Below are 14,842 nucleotides of genomic sequence, written 5' to 3'. Positions count from 1 at the left end.
CAGAGTGAGTTCGCTTTTGTTGTTTGAAATGAAAATGTTGTAGTTTATGTACTTGCTTGGCATGTAGTTTTTTTTATTATTATTATTATTATTATTATTATTATTATTATTATTATTATTATTATTATTTTCTAGTAATACTGCTAATCGGGGTCTGTACACTATCTCTAATAAAAGGGTCTATTAAAAACATCAGATATTTACATCCACTTTTTGAATTGTCAAAGGCGCAAGCTTGATCCAATTCTTCCAGTGACAGCGTGAGACTTGCAGCTCTTTCCCATTCCCCTGTATCTGAGTTCCGAGCAGAAGCTTTTATTATTTTTTTAAATTGTGCATTCATATCTTTATTTGAGTGAGTCTTCCACCCGCAAGGGCTCAGCGTATATTGCAATTGGCCAATATCCAAAGTTGTTTGTCAAAGGTATCCCAATGTATGCTTCTGTTGCACACATTAAATGGTCATTTCTTGTTTCTTTGAAAATATATTTATTCAGGGCTGCAAGAGCACAACACAAAACAAATCAGTACGTGACTAACAAGCTGAACTGACAGTTTTTCTTGTTTTGGAACTTTTTTTATATATATATATATTAGAAAAACAGATGAATAGGGAGATTTTAGGAATGTACCATCTATATTTACCATAAATAAATAGGGGTGTTTATAGGAATGTACTATATACATCTATTCAACATTAATTTTAGGGTGTTACACTTCCATAAATTAGGGTTTGTAAACTTTGGACAACCACTGTATACGCACACACACGGTATAAATCTATTCTCTATCAGTTTACAGGATTACATTTTTAGCTGCCCTTCCAAACGGACAAACGAACATTTCTACATATTGTGGCGGTGGCAGACAAAATAAACACAACAAAGGCAGTTTTGGGGCCAAAATAGCGGTAACAGCAACCACTGTTTATTTCTTCCTTGAGAAATGGCTGCTCTGAGAAATGGGATTGTGGGGGGTAAACAAAGAGAAAGCATACGCACATCCAGAGTTTTTCAAGGTGCAGGGTAGAGATTTTAAAGTTAAACAAACATAGTACCCGCACACTTATATATTATGCTCCAAAGTGTTTATATATTTCATTATACTGCAAAAGATCTTCATCAAACCTGGTATGCAACTGCTTTGCAAATGTGCAATACGAGTCTTGCTGACACTGCAAAGTCATATTAAAACCTGCATACTGAGAGGGGAGGGGGGAGTTCCTAGCAAGTGACGCGTTTGTGAACTTCGCAGAATCTTCTGGGAATTGAATTGTAGTTCGGCGCGGTGATGTCATAGCACTGTTATGGACAGTCGCTGTAATGGCCGGCGCGGTAATGGCCCCCCGCAGTGACGTCTGCGCGCCAAAACACACATAAAATGGAATCAATCTTCTGTTTAAAAAACAAAAACGTATTAACATCGCTCGTCTCAGTCCCAGAATAGCAAAAAAAACAAACAAACAGGAAAAACACATAAAATGGAAGCAATCTTCTGTTTAAAAAACAAAAGCGTAATAACATTACTCGAAAAAAAGATCAACACAGCCTGTAATCTGGCTCAACAAAAGACATTAAAGTTAAATCTGGCTATTCCAAATTGGGGAGAAATGATGAAAACAATTAGCTACTACTAAATTAAAAAATAAATAAATAAAATTGAAAAACAAATAACAGTATTTCAGTATCTAACCATTAAGCACAAACTGATTCCCATTCCTGTACTATACCATATCAAATCACTTGCAAGTCAGTAGAAATATATTTCTATATGTGTGAAGCTGGCCATATAATTAAGCTGCCAATTTCCTTAAATCAGCTATGGTGCGCATGACCTGAAGCCACTCAAAATGTGTGCCCAAGCGTGCCCAAGCACCTTTCGGTAGAGCATTTTATCATGCCGAGCAGAATCCAATTTCCACTTGCACGCTATGCATTTTTTTGGAAGAGCTCATCATCTCTCAGAAGTGCCTGCCTGGCTTGATTCTTGCCTGCAATTCCAAAAGCTGATTTTAAGAGTATGACCCTTAAAATCATCAAGAGGTTGTTAAGTTGTATTCATATTCATTACTCTCAGGCTTATTCATCACTTACCTCATTTCCCCTAGACTTCAGTTTGCCCGCTGCCAGGGACATTTAAATACAAATCCTTCAGTTGTCATCTTCTCCTCCATCGCTCTACCCACGATTCCACCTTTTACCACAGCTATTCTTAGCCAGTTAGTTTAATCCCAAGAAGTGTTTCATTTAGATCGGCAATGTGCACTGAGTAAATCAGAGGGTCGGTAGAAAGGTATTGAATCGCTTTCAGGTGCTACTACCTCACTACTTTGCAGCTCAAGATTTATTTCCAGACTCTCAAACAAAGATGATTTGGATATCTGAAGCCTGAAAACAAACATTCCAGTTTAACCTCCTGAAATGTGTGCGAGAAGTTTATAAATAATTTTGTTTTTCCTTTCAATTTTTTGTAAGTACAGCATTAGCTTCTCGGAATGGATAGGCCTAAATCGTGACTGGTTCCATCAAGTACAAGAACGCCAGACCCAAAAGACCACCCCGTAATCAAAGAGCGGGTGGCATGTGCCCCCTCTGCCCTACATGTTACATGCCCATGTATACAGGCATATTGACTGATTTTATTTTTTTGGTTCTGCGGTTGCCTTTAATTACATTTTCTGCACATACTACTATTTGGTATATGATGAAGAATACGTGATTATAAAACCTGACAATTCTTAAAACTACTCTTTCTGTAATTTTACTATATAATAAATGATGAATGTATAATGAATCTATAATGATGTAGAGCTGGTGCTACTGTAGGACCCACAAGAACTTAATACATTTTTACTTGATGTCAACCATTATTAGAAAGCGAGTTGGCCAGAGGATGACTTAATTAACATATGGGAAAAAAAGATAGAACACAATTAACTAGAAACACAAGGACTGCTAAATATAAATCTATAGCACTGTACTGATTCAGCCATTCTTCCCACAATGCACTTCCAGCTTCAATCAAATTTAAACTAGTTTAGCATTCATGGGTAGGCAGTAGACACCTGAAAGCCAGTGGGACATGAGTCACAGCAGAGGTAAATTACAGGTTAAAGCATTCCTATTCAAAAAGACAAAGGACGCCAACACAAAGCACAGCAAAATACACAACAGAAATGATTTCAAACGCAAACTGCTTCTTTTCTTTTTTCCTTTTAGCACTGTAGGGTATGCAGTACGTCAGCGGACAACATGCTTATAATCCATGACGAAGGGTGCAGAATTATTGTAACAAGATTTGAATTAGTGGGGTGAATTTATAGCACGAGAGGGTTTACAGTATCAGCAACCAAATCTAATAATACTGGGCCTGCTCTCAGGCAGTGGCATGGAAATGTACTAGATTTCCTGACCGTCTGAGTGCTTCTGCAATGCAATGCTCCCTGGCCAAGCGGTTTCAGCACGAGTACATACAAAAAAAAAACAAAAAAAAACACAACTGTAGCTAGTCATGAAAAGAAAATACTGTCTGCTTTTGCTCCTTTTGAGGAGACAAGACGAAATAAAATGACATTTAACAGTATATGATCTGGTTTAACATGTAAATTATTCAAAAAGAATACATCTAAACATATTTCTTTGTAAGTACTGCGAATTAGTTTAATATACTTGTTTACTGATGTTCAGTTTTAATAAAATCTTTAGTTAGTGTCTGAATGCGATTATGATTATTGGTCAACATTATTAAAGCAAAGAAGCGTCTTTTTACAGAAATACAAAACCAGTGTGTTGGTGCAGCCACCATGTTGAGTTTCAGCAGAGACACGTGAGTGAAATCACATGATGAATTAACTCAACTTGGCTGGGTGTAGTGCAAAACAAATACAAAATAAAATAAAATAAAATAAAAAAATAAATGGAGTTGCAAGGAGAAAAAGACAACACTGCAAAAGTCCATTCCAAAGATTTCTGCAAACATACTTCCAGAACACCCGTGAGACTTTATAGATATGTTGGTTAATGCAGCCACTGCTTGAAGAATTTGATTGGAGCAAAATAGTTGCACATACAGTACTGTATACTATAGTTCTATAAATGCATCACAAACACAATTTTACTGTCAAAGGGATTTTCCAATTTTACTTTCTATATTTTTGGCCAACCAGCATTTCTTCATGGCAACCATTTACTTGTTGTGAAACTTCTTCCAAGTTGTTATTTTGAATAGTTCCTCAGTGAAGACGTTCAGAAAATAGAGCACTCAGTGGAAAATGGAAAGATGGACTCAAACCAGTTGCATCAAATTTGCAAATGAATACCACACTGCCATTCTGGAGACATTTCAAGAATTTCTACGCACAGAAAATACATAAATCTAATGACTAAGGGAAACTTTATCATTCTGAAAACAAACTCAGCCCTCAAATGTAAAATATATACATTATAAACAGAACAGACCACTTTCAACAGTCTTCCTTTATATTACTCTACATCTAAAGCAATCAAAAACAGCTCCAGTGTAGTCCTTTGCCTGTGCCCATGGGCATTTAAACTCTTGCTTTAACCATTGTTATCCCAAATTTAAAGACACAAGCTCAGTCATAACAAAGCGGAAGTAATAAAAACACATCAGTGTTCAAGCTGATGTACTGTATGTAGCCTAATCATATCCAAAAGGACATGAGCATGCACTCTACAGGCCTAACTATTGCACTGTGCAGTTTAGAGTTCATGTGATCAAACAGACAATAAACAATCAGAAAATACAATCTGATTCAGAAGAGCTTTGTGAAACCTCCTTGATAGTTCTCTTCATTCACTCATTTATTTTACTAGTAAGGAAAATCACAAACCAGAAACTACAGTAAATCAAATACCATTAGCATGACATTTCACACCATTTTGTATCTACTACTGGTTATCAAAGCAAGTAGTCCACTAAATGCTGTATCATGATAATAGGGCTTAGTTCGTCTACATTAGCCCCATGAGGTTTTAAGGATGTTCCCAGAAGTGCCACAGAAGCTACAAGTTGATCTATTTAAAGGTTTTCTGGTGTATTCTTTCACAGCTGTTTTTCTGCAATGAGGACAAAGAACGGCCACAAACACCATGATCAATAGACAGCAAGGTAAGCCTATAGAAAGGGCAAGGTTTCGAAATGTGAAAAGCAGCACAAATAAAATCATTTTGGTTATTAACTGGAACCTTCGTGTTACACCTTTCGAGTTTTAACCTTGACAAACCTACATGACAATTATGCAACTAAAATAGCAGGAATGTTTTTACATTTAGCCATGGTCAGTAGACTACTGCATTGTTTATGCTGTTCAAAGCCTCTTTGAAAAGCAACAGGAAGCTCAATAAATACCATCAATAAATAAATCACTTTGGAAGATTTTTTGAAGCAATACTCTTTTTGTATTTATAGTTCTTCTTAATGTAGATACATGAATAGATTGTGTCATTAAACTCTCATTCTGGCATAGTTAAATAGTGATTTTTGACTGTAATTAAATGTACTGTATAAAACAATACAACAGACAGACTAAATACAAAGTGTGTGAATAGATCAGAGTACAGTACCTTATCATGTAGTTTTAGTTATACTACTGTTTCTTAGCCTGTGTCATTTAAAAAAAGACACAGGATGATTAATGGTTATCTGCTGTATTATTGAATTGTGGTTTGTCACACTTGTACTTTGCTTGAACAAAAGTTATTGTATTTCTTGCTCTTATTGTATTACTTGTATTGTAACATTTGAAATGTATTTGCTTACGATTGTAAGTCGCCCTGGATAAGGGCGTCTGCTAAGAAATAAATAATAATAATAATAATAATAATAATAATAATAATAATAATAATAATAAGAATAAGAAGAAGAAGAAGAAGAAGAAGAAGAAGAAGAATAAGAATAAGAATAAGAATAAGAATAATAATGGTGATGCTTCCGGTGATTTCAGAGCCTAATTTTTAATGTAATTCATTTTCATTTACTTACATTTCTTTACAAGTTGGTTTTAGTTGTTAAACTAATTCATATCTAGGTCCTCATTTGTATCACTTCAGAAAAATGTATACTTTACAATTGGAAGTGGTTCAGATGTGCATACATATTTATGAACAAACAAGCTATTTGTTGTTGCATCTACTGTGATGGAATTAGAAATGTGTGCTACAGTATGACAACTGCATTTGGTCTAGGCTTGGACACTACTGTTTATTTATACATTTGTGTGAGCTCTTTTGCATTTGTCCTGCAGTTTCAGCAAACTAAACAGACTCATTAGGGGGTAATAGATTTATATTGCACTCATTCTCCAGTTTTAGCACTAGTGTAACATTTGTTGTCCTGGGCCATTTAACCATGATTTAAGAAGAATTTAATACAAAAATATTAGCTATTCCAGAATTTGACAAGTCTGAGTTACAGTACACTTTAAAAAAGTTGTTCTATGTATTTAGTTGAGGGATTTCCTACTCGTCTGAGCAATATAATATGCTTAAAGTTTTAAACAAACAAATTGTAAATCCCATGGAAAGACAGTGTAGTTATTACATAAAAACAAAAAACCTACTTGAATCCCCAACAAGTTGTGAAAGGTAAACCACAATGACCTACTAAAGTTGTACAGCAAACACTGGGCCAAAAAAGATAATATTTAAAAATATTAATCAGTCTACATCAGGGAGGGGCAACTGGCGGCCCACCAACAGTTAAGATATTATTTATTCTGCTGCGATAAACATACATTACTGCGAGTGTAAAGCACTTGTTTAAATGTGGAAGACCAATCGCTAGGGGTTAGGGTTAACTGCTGAATACAACAAGAAAATTCAATACTCTGAACGTTTGTTCTGCGAGCGAGGCGGGAAGTGGCGCATTGACAAACTTGTGGTTGATTCTTAGACCTTTAAACTTCGTTTCATCATGACTAAAAGAAAGGTACACAGAATATTTTTACAGAATATGGAGTAAGCCCCAATGCCTTGTATGTTTACAATTGAATCGTATTTTGTCATACTTGCTAGAACCAAAGTCATTGTATTTTATCTTGCTCTTATACTTGTACTGTGATTCTTGAAATGTATTTTTGTTTACGACTGTAAATAATAATTTGTTTCAGTGACAAAGGAATACAACTTGAACCGTCACTACAGTACCAAATCACAAAGCAAAGTACGACAAATATACCCGATGCTAGAGATGCCATCATTGCTCATCTAACAAACAAAGTTTTAAAGGCAGCAGAGTTGTTTTTCCAAAGCCACTACAGAACAAACTGAGTCTTACTGCATCACACCTTCTTGCTCTCTAGCTGGCATGGGCTAAAAAGTCATTGCAGATGGCAAAACAGTGAAACGATGTGCAGTGAAAATGACAAAGGCATTTGGCGATGACAAAGCGTCAAAAGATTTAAAAACGGTACCTCTTTTTCGACGTACAGTTTCACTAAGAGTTTCAGATATGCATGAAGAGGTGTCGGATGCAAGTCAGCTACCGATATACGTACGGACAACTGACAGTCATTTTAACATGCAGGAAGAACTTATGAAGTTAGAATCATTACACGGAACAAAGTGTTCCGATAATTCTGAAAGTAAAACGTTTTAGGAAGAGCTCGAGGATTCCAGGATGGCATTTTTGACTGACATAACCCGACATCGGAATCATTTGAATTTGCAGTTGCAGTTGCAAGGCAGGGACCAAACTGTCACCATTTTCAAACAGAAATGCAGCTACTGTGCCGTCTCAAACATTTAACGAGTGTGTAAAATACCCTTTCACACAGCATGAAATTGCACAATCTATGCCGGTGTAATACCGTCATAACCCTTTCACACAGACAAAGAGATTGCGCGAGTACAGCTTTCAAACCTGTCAATCAACAGATTGCTCTCATGGCAACAACAGACTGTTCTCGTGCAATCTGAAACACTGACAAGACCTAATTTGTAAAGAAAGAGGTGCCGGGGCGCAAGCAATGACAATAATACCGACCCTAAGAAGCACATATTCAAAATCATAACACATTTATTTTAAAGAATATTGTATGTACTTGTGTTCTATGTTTACAATCACGTATTCTACATCATTTACAAAGTAGTGGTAGTTGCAGATAAATTAATTAAAAGGTAACCGCAGGACAAATAATTACGAATAAAAAAAAGCCTGTATACATGTTTTGTTATGGTTTTGCATTTAAATGGTTTAAAAAAAATAAATAAAAAGGCATTCATTCAGAGGCACTCCAGAAGGACGACATTGATGAAAATGAAAAACGCACCCCAACACAAACATTGGTTTGACCCACGGTCTGCACTACTATCCGCGATGTGTATGCAACAGAAGCCTCTGGTAGATTACAAAAATGATTCATTAAACTTAGTCTAGGTAGTTGTTAACCGTCGATGCGGGCTCTACCGTGTTCTAGATGACCGCGACTGGAGTTAATGCGTCCCGAGCCGTAGGCGATGGCGCTACCGAAAGTCGAGGTCATCTACCACGTGGTAGTGCATGCATCGAGAGGGCTGTATCGCTATTAGAAAACTATGTATTTCTTTATTTTCTCTTTAAAAAAAAAAAAAAAACACTTTAAAACCATATTTACCTAGAACTTCTGATATTTCCTCGGGTAACCTTCCACTGAGGAAAATGATTAATGATTTCCATTACACGAGAGTAGATGTTAAAACTTCATGCTGATTTGAACTCGGCTCTCGCCAAGATAAGCACCAACTAAGACGTAGCTTTACAGTAAACTAATGTGATCCATATGTGTCTCCATCCATTTATGTTTCCTTCCATATGATGATGTAGATATCCTTCTGTCTGGTGTTAATGGCTGAAGTGTAATGCTGGCTCCAGGGATCAGCTTATTTTGCCTCCCTGGCGCATCAGCACACACAACGGCTGCGATGCTGGCTCCGGGGATCAACCAAAGTGCGGCCTCCCCAGCGCATCAGCATGACAACCGTCTGGATTGAGCTAAGTAGGGTACATCTCTGGGGTTTTCAAGTGGGCACCGTCCATCCTCAGTGTTTCGTCGACTAGCCCACGACACCTCAAGAGGGCTCGACGGTGATTCTGGCGTCCCAGCATCACCCCCCTCCGTCCCCCACTCAACTCAGCCCAGCTTACTTACCTGTCCCCAGCCAGAATCTTTCCGTCTCAACCACAGCCAGTTGCTGCAAATAGTCCATAACATAATTAGAATAGAAAAATGACACACACGTAGAGAAAACGGTTTTTATTATTATTATTTGGCTAACATATTTATTTATTGGGGTCTTTCTCTTTCTTATTATAATTTATCTGGATATTGCCAGAAAAATTAACTGTACAATTGTTGATAGTCCGTGTAGTATAGAGGCGGACTCGAAACTTCTTGTTGGAGGCGGGGCGTCATTCAAGCTGGCAGGGAGTGGATTGGCTGGTGCAGAAAGAACTGAAACAGGGTTGGCAGTTTGATGGATGCGGTAAGTTTAAATTCGTCCCATGTGTTAAATAATGCACATTATTAAGAAAATAATTGTGAATGACCTTAAAGGCCTCATTTGAGAAACGTTTAATGTAAGGACAAACAACCATATATAAAACCATATTTGTATTCATAAAATATAATTTAGTAATAAAAAAAAAGAACCTAAATGTGTTTATAAAAATGCTCAACAGCAAAACCGCGTGTGTCATAGCATAGGTCACCACAGCTAAGCCACCACAGGCCACCACGAGCAAGGTCCCCAGCCTGCAGTTATATAGTCTTGTGGTTTGACTGGCTGGTTTTGAGGCAGGGTGTTGTTTGGATCTAGCTGATGACAGAATTGTGGACCAGTCGTGTCTTTCCTGTTGATTTGCTGTCCAGGAGCTGCGAATTGCGCCTTCATTATGATGTCCTGTCACAGACATGATTTCCCTTGTCTCTAGACCAGCATCAGAGAGTAACTAAACAGTAGTTGCTCTTATACAATGACACGGACCATTTAGTTTGTTGTCTTGTTAGTTCATTTTTTTGCAGTTCCAAGTTTTCCTGTACGTTTATGTCTTTCTTTATTAGTTTTAGTGCTGGGGATTTGTTGTTGCAGATGTTCAGCAGCTGGATTGTTTGTAGTCTGTGAGGATGGCAAATTTACGCACCCCAGTATTGATGTTTCCGAATAAATCAAAATTGACATTCATGGTATCGATGTTTAAGTAGCTTTTTGTGTTATCGGATTAGTTGTAGATTTGAATGTTAAGGGGGAAAGCCGGTATTTATGCGCGGACTGACAAAGTAATTCACAGTTAAGCACTTCAACGTTCCAGTGGGCATCTATGCAAAATAGAAGCCCGCTAGATCTGGAAGCTGATTGGCTGTTCGCACTCAATCATTTTCTAATTATGTATTATACCTTGTGTTTGGCATTGGCTTGCTTTACAATATTTAAAATAAAATATAAAAATGTATTCAGAGGATGGGCCACATCTACAAACAATCATAAATATTTTGGTTTGACCCAAGGTCTGCACTGTGGCTAACGTTAGCTAACAGTAAAACAAATTAAAAAAAAAAAGTGATTGAACTTGGCTGGCGGTCAGGATACAACTGCACGAAATATCAATACTTAAATATAGGCATATATTTTGTATTTATTACTCTCAAAAATATCTGAAGGAGAGTAATAATGTTGGGTTTTAGAATTAAATTAGGGTAATTAAATTAAGGAGTAGTATATATATATATATATATATATATATATATATATATATATATATATATATATATATATATATATATATATATAAGTGGCACTTCAAAACCACACAAGCCTGATTTTACTTCAGTGAAAACGTTGGCTACACTTATTTTTTTTCATTAAAAACGTGTAACTTAGTTGTTCTTTGCTGATACCAGCTTTCATACCGAAACGTGTGCTTACTAAAAATTTAAACTCACATTCGTTGAATAACAAACATTTATGTATGTTATGTCCCTGAATGTCTAAAACATGTAGAAATAAATGCTGATTGATAAAAAGGGTGACTCAATATTGAAGTATATCATCGACTCCATTAGTCTGGGGCAGGTATATTTCACATCAATTTGTACGTATTTATTTTGGTGCCCAAAGATGCTGGGCTATTTTGAACTTACGTATGAGCAATGTGTTGGTTGATCTGCACTGCCTGTAATATTGCCATGAATCGGCTGTGTGAGGGCTGGCATTACTGTTTCAACCAATTATCACTAAGCATTGCAATTTGAGGGCGGGTGCTTATTGTTTCAACATATCAGCACCAAGCATTGCCCTGCTATAGTGAGTGTTTACTTTCTGAAAGTCTCGTCGCAGCTGTGATAACTGAGCTCAGGCAATGTGATGGCAAAACGTGAAAAACATTCTCTAGCATCCAGCACTACATTTAAAATAAAGCCGAATACGGAATATTTTAACTGTTAAAATGTTGTATTTAATCATATCTTGATGTAACTATCACTGTCACTTATCTGCTGTATTATTGAATTGTATTTTGTCACACTTGTAGTTTGCTTGAACAAAAGTCATTGTTGTCACACTTGTAGTTTGCTTGAACAAAAGTCATTGTATTTATCTTGCTCTTATTGTATTACTTGTATTGTAACACTTGAAATGTATTTGCTTACGATTGTAAGTCGCCCTGGATAATGGCGTCTGCTAAGAAATAAATAATAATAATCATCAATATATCTATCAATATAAACACGCCATATTATAACATGTTGTCCATGTTATTGTTTGCTTAGCACTTCCCTTTAATAAGCTGCATGTTGGAATTATAGGTACTGTACAGCATTGTGCAGATATGCCACTGGAACTGGTTCTGTCATTTGGTGCTACTTGTGTTTGTACTTAATACATGCTCAGTTAAATATTCTATATTTTATGCAGAGCACTTGTACAATTTTGTGGGTTTACTATTACAAAAACCGTAAATTGAAAAAGATTTTACAGTAAAAATTAGGTTTACCAGAGCTTATAACAAAAAAAAAAAGTCGCGTCGCTATGCTCGGCATTTACTTAATTAACTTTGCCCACACCCCACTATTATTTAAACAAAGTTAGGCGCCCCTGAACGTGACCGTGTCAAATCCCGCTACATTTTGTCTACGAAAAGCCATGGTTAGGCATAAACGCGTTGTTGCTCTTTCTGCAGGTCTCACGGAAACACAGCTAAAATATGGCCTCGTTTCATAAAGTCGGGCCGCTTGGTAAACCAACACAATTAATTTGACCGAGGACCACATTGCAGTGGCAGAGATGCTGCATTTCTTAACCTGTGGCGTATGCAGTTAGTGAGAAAAGCGCCAAAAACATCCACATTATACTACATAACTAATACACCTGCGATTTGCTGTTAGATTGCTTTACTCTGCGTTTACCAAACTCCACTTTTATTTAAAATGTAACAGTTATCGACGACTACAAAATCCTTAAAAACGATTGATCAGTGAGTGGGATCATAAGACCATTCCCCTTCCCCCAATGGAAAAAAACTCCGGTTTCTTGAAACTAGTAGTAAATACATAAATAGTTGCAAACTAACAGGAAAAAAAACACAACAACCGCCCTCGTTCAACTAATGTAAAAGTTACCTGACAAAAACATTTCACTTTTGATGACGACCACTTTTGCTACCACCTCTGATACTATTAATCCCAGTCTTCCTGAGTCAAGTGGAGAGGAAAATCATACTGTGCAGTATACAAAATATTCACTTGATCAAATTGGTACAAGACTTGAGTTCGTTCATACAGGCAGTAAACAGCTGTAATTGTAATAATCTTGAAGATGAGGAAACACGTGCATTTAAATTAAATATTGTTTTCTGACCTGTTGCGTCCTTTCGGCCGGGTTTTTCATCACCGCCTGTCGGAAACTGTTGTCCACGTAGGACGCCATTCTCATCGTAAAGAATACAAAATTCTCAGATCAAACTGGATCTTGTAGTTCTAATAAATTCAGACGACACCTATCCAGTCCTGTTTTCCAATCTTTTTACTCACTAAAAACGTTTTTAAAAATCCACAACAAGATTATCTGTCCCCAGGCCACAGTGAGAGCCGGGGGTTCTTTTCTATTTTCGATCCCAATCCCAATCGCCACAGAACAAACTCAGAATCTGCCAGGAGACGTTTCCTTCTTTTGTTCGCTGTAATGTTCATTCAGTTCTGTCTGGAAATCGGAAAAACGTGGTTCTGTGATCACTTAAAAAAACAAACTAAAACTCATTTTAATAATAATTTTTAAAAGGGTTTTAAACCGGGAAGGCTAGTCTACAATCGCCAGCATTACATGAACAAAAAAAAAAATACTGGTTTCCAATAAAATTGATAAAATCATGTCTCTTTATGTTCACTTGTTTATGTTGTTAAAATCCCAAAATATGTTAAAAGGTGCTTTCAGTTCATTTAATAAGAAGAGTGAACCTCCCTGGCTTGCTGCTTTGTGCCACCATGGTGACTGACAGAGAAAACTCAGGGCGTCAATTTACATCATTCAGGAAAAAAATACAAAAAGAAAAAAGCTCTCTGTCGCCACCTACAAAAGAAACTGGGATAACACAGTGAAACTAAGGGAAATCCATCCGTGCTGCCACCTTGAAATAAAACCGGAATAACACGTGAAGCAGTCTCCTGACAGAATGAACCCCAGAATGCAGAACAAAATGCATGTCAAAATCGAATACAGTAATCTGTCACATATCCGCCCTAACCCTTTATCCGCCATGATGTAATACACTCACTTGATGAGCGCGCCTCCCGTCCATCACTTTAAGATTGTAAGCAAGTATTCTTTATGCTGACTTTTATTGAACAATAATTAGTTGCATATAATATGATGCATTTTTTATGCAGGGTATTATTATCTAGGCAATTGTTATGCGTACGGCTGCTGTACATATTAGAAGAATTCTATTTTTCCATCGATGTGTCACATGACTAAATTACGTCATTATTCCCCTGGCGGATAGGGGGTATTTTATTAATACGGCTACAGTAGCTGGATCAATAAGATGCGGGCGGCTGCTGTACATTAGAAGAATGCTGATATGCCACACTATGACTACAGATTACATGAAGCGCCACCTGATGATGATACCAATGTATACACATGACGTGTAAATGCTGTTCATTATTTAACACTCAAAGGCAACTTATCACTTAATGTGGATCAAATTCACTAGATGTGATTGAAAAATGACAAAACTCTGTTTTAGAGCAGGTGCAGTGACTTTTTATTGTGCTGATTAACAACTGACATCACGAAGATGCTGCAAAATGATCTGTCGGTCTTGGGCAGGTGTTGTGACTCTTGGTCTCCCAGTTCATGGCCTGTCATTGACAGAGTGTGTCTGGTTATACCGTCTCGCCAGGTTTGAAATTGCTGGCTGTGACACTGAGCTCCCAAGACAGCGAGCCACAGTACGCTGCCCTAGTCCAGCCTGCAACATGCCGTTTAAACGAAGACACTGCTCTATTGACAGACGTGGCATATTGGTTTTTTTTGTTTGTTTTTTTCGTGTGATTTTCTTTATTGTTTTTATTCAAGCTTGCAATTCAACAGCTGAAATCACTCCATATCCAGTGTCCAATAAACTGTCTCACTAATTAGGTGATTAAGTGCATATGCTTCAGTCATCATAGTCACTCAAGCGTGTCATGGTCAAGGATGAATGATCGAGTGATTAAAAAGAAAAAAACATATATATATATATATATATATATATACAGTGGTGTAGTGGTAAATAAAAAAAAAGAGCACAACAGAACACTAACAAAACATAATCAACCAATCACAGAACACTCACACTCTCTCACACA

At 36.9% G+C, this 14,842-nt stretch overlaps 1 protein-coding gene across 11 annotated transcripts in view; it reads right to left on the bottom strand.

The window, feature by feature from the left end:
- The window catches only part of LOC117408609 (rap guanine nucleotide exchange factor 2-like), a 133,136-nt gene extending 119,522 nt beyond the window's left edge, over positions 1-13,614 (bottom strand). For 5 of the 11 annotated variants that reach the window (XM_034013744.3, XM_034013745.3, XM_034013750.3 and 2 more), the window contains exon 1: positions 12,852-13,614. In XM_034013744.3, the coding sequence (XP_033869635.3) occupies positions 12,852-12,926 (75 nt within the window). In that variant the 5' untranslated portion in view covers positions 12,927-13,614. The remainder of the gene's footprint in view (positions 1-12,851) is intronic. The other 6 variants (XM_034013751.3, XM_034908660.2, XM_034013752.3 and 3 more) reach the window with 4 other exon arrangements.
- Positions 13,615-14,842: the final 1,228 nt, after the last annotated feature.

This window comes from Acipenser ruthenus, chromosome 2, assembly GCF_902713425.1.
Source record: "Acipenser ruthenus chromosome 2, fAciRut3.2 maternal haplotype, whole genome shotgun sequence".
In the NCBI taxonomy this organism is placed as follows: domain Eukaryota; kingdom Metazoa; phylum Chordata; class Actinopteri; order Acipenseriformes; family Acipenseridae; genus Acipenser; species Acipenser ruthenus.
Note: the sequence above shows the minus strand (reverse complement) of the source record. Positions and strands in the feature narration are given on the sequence as shown.